General features: G+C 32.8%; 1 protein-coding gene across 1 annotated transcript; it reads left to right on the forward strand.

Annotated features, from left to right (window-relative positions):
• Positions 1-1,878: 1,878 nt before the first annotated feature.
• On the forward strand, positions 1,879-4,033 carry LOC120208189 (tubulin-folding cofactor A-like). Its single transcript, XM_039207521.1, has 4 exons — positions 1,879-1,998; positions 2,237-2,397; positions 2,968-3,054; positions 3,816-4,033. Exons 2-4 carry the CDS (start codon positions 2,245-2,247, stop codon positions 3,915-3,917), a joined length of 342 nt encoding a protein of 113 aa, XP_039063452.1. The 5' UTR covers positions 1,879-1,998; positions 2,237-2,244; the 3' UTR covers positions 3,918-4,033.
• Positions 4,034-5,581: the final 1,548 nt, after the last annotated feature.

Genomic DNA, 5,581 nt, shown 5'->3' on the forward strand with positions numbered 1-5,581 from the left:
ATTAATTAAAACATTTATATAAATTTTTTATTTTATAATTATATATTATTTAAATTAATTATAAACTATTTTTTTTAATTATAAAATATTTAATTTTTATATAAATTAGAAAATTTTAAAAAATTTCGGTTAATTCGAAAATTAACTGAATTAATCGAAATTTATTCGGTTCGGTTAATATTTTTGAAAAAAAGTTCAGTTAATTCGGTTAATAGTAGTTCGGTCGGTTCGGCCACCGAATTAACCGAATGAACAACCCTAAACTCAGGCACGAATCGACTCAGGCGCAGCTTGATCTAGACCAGTCCAACTGGTTCAGCAGATTCCCCTCGCTGACATACAACGCCCATGCGTAGGGGGCGGCATGTGCGGTGGCTTCGATCGTCGAATCGAAATCTAAATTTCCAGATTTGAAGATCAGTTGATCAAGAGTCTCGTGCATGTGTTGTTTTAAGGCGATGAAGGACAAAGGGATACTTTCTAAGATGATCAAAACTTGTCGCACTTCACCCCTTTCAATGGCGGTATCAACGACCACACCATCAACACTCGGAGAAGCGAAACAACGAGCTGGTTCACTTGATGCAAGCGGTGAGACTCACCGGTGGCTGGACGACGATGAATCAACGGAAAAACAAGAGACAAACTATAATTTTTCGACGAACATTCGAGGAGACTTCTACGGTGAACGGGCGGGGCTTCTCGGAGTGTGGTCAATTGAGTTTTGATCGCGGGTGGACGATGATCACTCCGATGATGACGGTGCATGACACGGTTGACCAGACGATGGCCAATTGGGGCTTCAATAGTGATGATTAAAGGATTTTGGTGTTTGGCTTATTCTCCTATGCGAATTTGATTTTGGGGTTCTTTCAAAACAAATATGAGTTAAAGAGGTTTAAAAGATATTTTTAATATTTTATTTCATAAATAGTATCTTAACCTAATGGTAGAGGCATGGTTGAGCTTTGTTATGGGACGTGGATTCAAAGTCCCTTGAACCTTATATTATTATTATTATTTATGTAGCTAAAGAAGAATGGTTAAATTCAAGTTTAGGTTCCTAAATTAACAAAAAAGTTTCCAAAATGACCCCATGTATTTTATAAAAACATTTTGGTCCTTAGAATTAGTTAACTATAAATTAAATTAAAATTTGGGGTGTGAAAATTGCTTAAGTAGATTTTGGTCCTTAGAATTGGTTTGTTACATATCAAATCCCTTAAGTAGATTTTCAGACCCATTTTGAGGACGTTACAACATCTCTTAAGTAGATTTTCATAAGACCACCCTTTCACTTGAACAATTGCTCCTTTAATTATCAGTCCTAAGGGAGTAGATTACTAAGTTTTACGATGCTTTTGACATCTCTCCTAAAACTCGTAAGATCATAACTACTCTTCTCTCTTTTGTTACTTCTCTCGGGTTTACTTGTCTCAACATAAATCTTGGTATTTCTTATAGCACAAGGAGCTAGAGCATCCAAATGCAAAAAGAATAACTCATGCAAATTGATCAAACTAATTATCTAATAAGAACATAGAACCTAAAGTATACAAGCAATGTTCAAGAAACTTTTGGTAGGAATAAGATTGATGAAATATAAGAGAATCATATTTCGATTTGATCAATCACATGTTATTTTATTTGATGACTATATGAACTCTCATCTTCTTCAACACTACATAAATTTACAATCTGAGTATCATGAAAGTTAAAGGGAAATGATATGTAGACCAACGATAAAGAGAGAGAAAAATGACATGGAAAATAAAAAGATAAAGAATAAATTCATATCATCATCGTTAATTTGTTAAGGTGGGTGATGACCAAAATAAGAAAAATATAATAGATTGGTGACTAATAGTGTAGTTTACTAAACTATTATTTCAATTGTAGATTCTCTCGATTTCGGCCTTCTTTTTACTTGTTGAAGCTTCCTTTCACCTCCAAAATCCTCAGTCCTCTCGCCTTCAGATCCGTCTCTCATTTCCGAAGGTACGTTTCGCTTTATTCTGTTTCATTTATCTCAAATCCAACTCTTCAAACATCAAAATAATTAATTACAATTTTGCCGCTTCCTCAAATGATATTCCCCGGAAAATCCCAAAATAATCTGTTTGTATTCCGGTAAAATGCAAGGAAGCTGATAAGTAAAATTGAGACTACAAATGTGGGCTGCTGGGTAATCAGTATACTATTTATTGAACCTGATGAATATAATCATTTTTTACAGATTTGGGCATGGCAACTGTTAGAAATCTGAAAATCAAGACATCAAGTTGCAAACGAATTGTCAAAGAGCTGCACTCTTATGAGAAAGAGGTCGATAGAGAAGCTGCAAAAACAGCTGACATGAAAGAGAAAGGAGCTGATCCTTACGACCTCAAGCAACAGGTATTGTTACCGCTTCCAATAGCTGCAGCCTTTACTGCTGCGGTTATTGAGAAGACCCGTTTTTGAAATCTCATTTTATATTTCATTAGTAAGGTGTAAAAAGAGTATATATGTTAGATCTATTTGTTTAGTGGGAAAATGTTTTTTTTCCCATTTTCTAGTGTTAGTTTGGTATAAAATTAGTTTGGACTGACCTAGGATTTGATGCTAGGGAAAGAGAACTCATAAAATTTTGGGGGTAAAAATAGATTATCAATAGAAAATACAAAGAAAATATATAAAATACACGAGAATTTGAAAATTTCAGAGCGACTGCCCCTTCGATCCATCCCTGAGTTTGGTAAATGAGTAAAGAATTCTACTTTTCCTTTTAAAAGATTAGCTTAGCTAAAAAGATTGATCCCTAAGTGTAAGTTTAGGGATCAGTGTTTTTTATACCAATGCAGATTTTGTGAAAACAGCCATACACTGGAGAATGTTCTATGATGAATTTATACGAACAACAGGAAAGTTTCTTCTTTTATAAAATAAGTCCATTTCCATTATATGAACTCTTACCTGCTGCGACAGGAAAATGTTCTGGCTGAATCAAGGATGATGATCCCCGATTGCCGCAAGCGGCTAGAGGCTTCACTAGCTGACCTTAAAGGGACTTTGGTATTGTTCATTAGTTATTAATTACTATTATTATGATTCTCTCTTGCTTAGTTCAGAAGCAATTTTTAATGTTATTGTGTTTGCGATTAATTCACTGTTATTTGAGCTGTGATATGATTCTTTTTCATTGTTTGTTCTATCAAAGTCCCATAGATTACAACCTTCTGGTTTTAATAATATTAATCAACAATTTTTTCCTGACTGATTTTGGTGTAAAAGTTGAGTTTGGAAAATGATATTCAATTCCCAGTTTCATTTGTTCTGTTTCAGTGTTGGAGATTGTTTTTGCACCAAAGGCTAGATGGTCTGGGGGATGAAACATGCTTTGCTACTCCATTGTTGAAATAGTTTTCAGTTCTTACTAAGATATGTCCCCATAGCTGTTCTTTAGGGCTTGCCCTAAACCTTCTGCTCCCCTAGAAAGCTGCAGTCTAATAAGTGATAACAAATTGATCGTAATTTTGTCAAGGAAGTTAACTCCTAATTGTATGGTGATTTTAGATGAACTTGGTTAAATTTTTGTGCTAGTAAGATAATTAGAGCCAAGTCTTCTTATTGATTGATGACTGACCTCCCAAATACTTTTGCACTAAATTGGAAGAGAGATTTGAAGTGTTTCTTTATTATGGGATTTTTGGGTTATAATCATTGTTGTACTTGGTTGCTTTTGGATTTCCTAATTTCCTATATAGATACCTATATTTATCTAATGGACGATCAAGTAAACAAGTAAGTTTGATGAGTTACATATTTAATTCCAGGCTGAACTGGAGGAAGGAAACGAGAAGGAAGGTCCAGATTTCGAAGATGCTCGTAGCACCATAACAGAAGTTGAGATGTTGTTTCAGACAACAGAGGCTTAGTGGAAGCTTCTTTAAACAGCTGTTAATCGAGATATTCGAGGTATGGTTGTAAGTTTGTACTTATTCTATTGTTAGCCATAAGTGGGTCGAATGAAATGCAGCTAAGATGACTTTCGTAGACCGTGTCTTGCCTGTTGTGCGTACTGGAAGGGATTCTGCATATATAATCCCCAGCAGTTACTTTGTTTCTGGGTTTTTCACGTGCAGGAAGAGAAATATTTGATGAAAATTTGGAGTTCTTAAATATTTGTTAGGTATATGGTGACGATATTAGAATATTTTCGTATCGGTAGATCTTGAAACAATACGCGGAATTGCATCAATACCGGTACATACTGGTATTAGAACAAGGGTAGTTGTGCGGTATAACCCAATAATTTAAGGCTAAAAACCGACTAAAATATACGCGACCGAAAATGTTATCAAAAAGCATAACATTTTAGGTTGGACGAACTTAAAATGTTATTTTCTCTTAATATTTTCGGTTGAACTTAAAATGTTATATTTTTTCATAACATTTTCGGTTGAATTTTCGGCTTACAATAAAAAAATATTATATTCTTCATAATACTTTAGATTATAATAAAAAATGTTATATTATTCGTAATATTTTAGGTTGTAATAAAAATGTTATGAGTAACCTAACATTTTAGATTGCGTCTAAATTAAAATGTTATGTTTTTATAATATTTTTGTCGCGTTGATTTTTACTATTTTTTAATCTTAAATTAAGTTTTTTTGTTTAGAATTTCGCATCAGAACAACAATAATGTGTTCTGTGATATAGTACTTTGCATAAATAATAATTAGCAGTCTTAAAAATTATGGCATACCTGACTCAATTTCAAAAATTGATTTTTCAACTCGACTTGGAAGAATTCGACTCGAGATGACTTTAAGTTGTAATTTCATAAATTTGACTTGATTCAAAAAAAAATTCAAGATTAAATCGAGTTATAAAATACAACTTGAATAACTCAAAATTTTTAACAATTAGTAGATTGATTTTCAAATTTGAGTCGAATCTTTTAATTTTATATGATATATATATACATATATCACATCTGAAAAATACATGAAGAGTTGGTAAGGAAAGGAAATCAGAAGGCTTAATTATAAAAAAATGTTCAAACTATACATATTTTTCTCATTTAGATATTGAAATTTTTTTTTGTCAACATAAATGTCTAATTTTATAGAAGTTATATTTGAAGTGTCTATAACAACGATCGTTAAAAATATCTCTTATCTGACATGTGTTGCGCCAATAAATTTTTTGAAATTTTTATTTTTTAATAAAAATTAAAAATACTTTATTTTCAAAAAAAATCCCAAATTACAAAAAAAAATCTCAAACTTCTGAAATCTCTAATTCAATCCCGTATTGATATTTGGTTGACCGGAGTCATTTTCGGTGAAGAAAGCAGTGATGGAGAGTTCTTCAGTCGACGAGTTTCCCAAAATCTATACCCGACTAAATCAGCGACGTCGGAATTGATGGAGACTTTACCGTGAGTGAATAATCTTCGGGAGGCAAGTTTTCAATTGGCATCTATGAAGTACCTGAAAATTCTGCAACTTTTGGCTTTTTTTGTTTACTGTTGCAAATGACTACAGCCTCAAAAACTTCCTCTTTCGATTCCCATTTTGAATCTGTTTTTCCT

This window comes from Hibiscus syriacus, unplaced genomic scaffold (assembly GCF_006381635.1).
Source record: "Hibiscus syriacus cultivar Baekdansim isolate YM2019G1 unplaced genomic scaffold, ASM638163v2 tig00016004_pilon, whole genome shotgun sequence".
NCBI classification, from domain to species: domain Eukaryota; kingdom Viridiplantae; phylum Streptophyta; class Magnoliopsida; order Malvales; family Malvaceae; genus Hibiscus; species Hibiscus syriacus.

Coding starts and splice junctions, on each gene's coding strand:
- LOC120208189 (XM_039207521.1), top strand. CDS start 2,245: ATGGCAACTGTTAGAAATCTGAAAATCAAGACATCAAGTTGCAAACGA. Junction 2,398..2,967: donor CTTACGACCTCAAGCAACAG/GTATTGTTACCG, acceptor CTGCTGCGACAG/GAAAATGTTCTGGCTGAATC. Junction 3,055..3,815: donor CTGACCTTAAAGGGACTTTG/GTATTGTTCATT, acceptor ATTTAATTCCAG/GCTGAACTGGAGGAAGGAAA.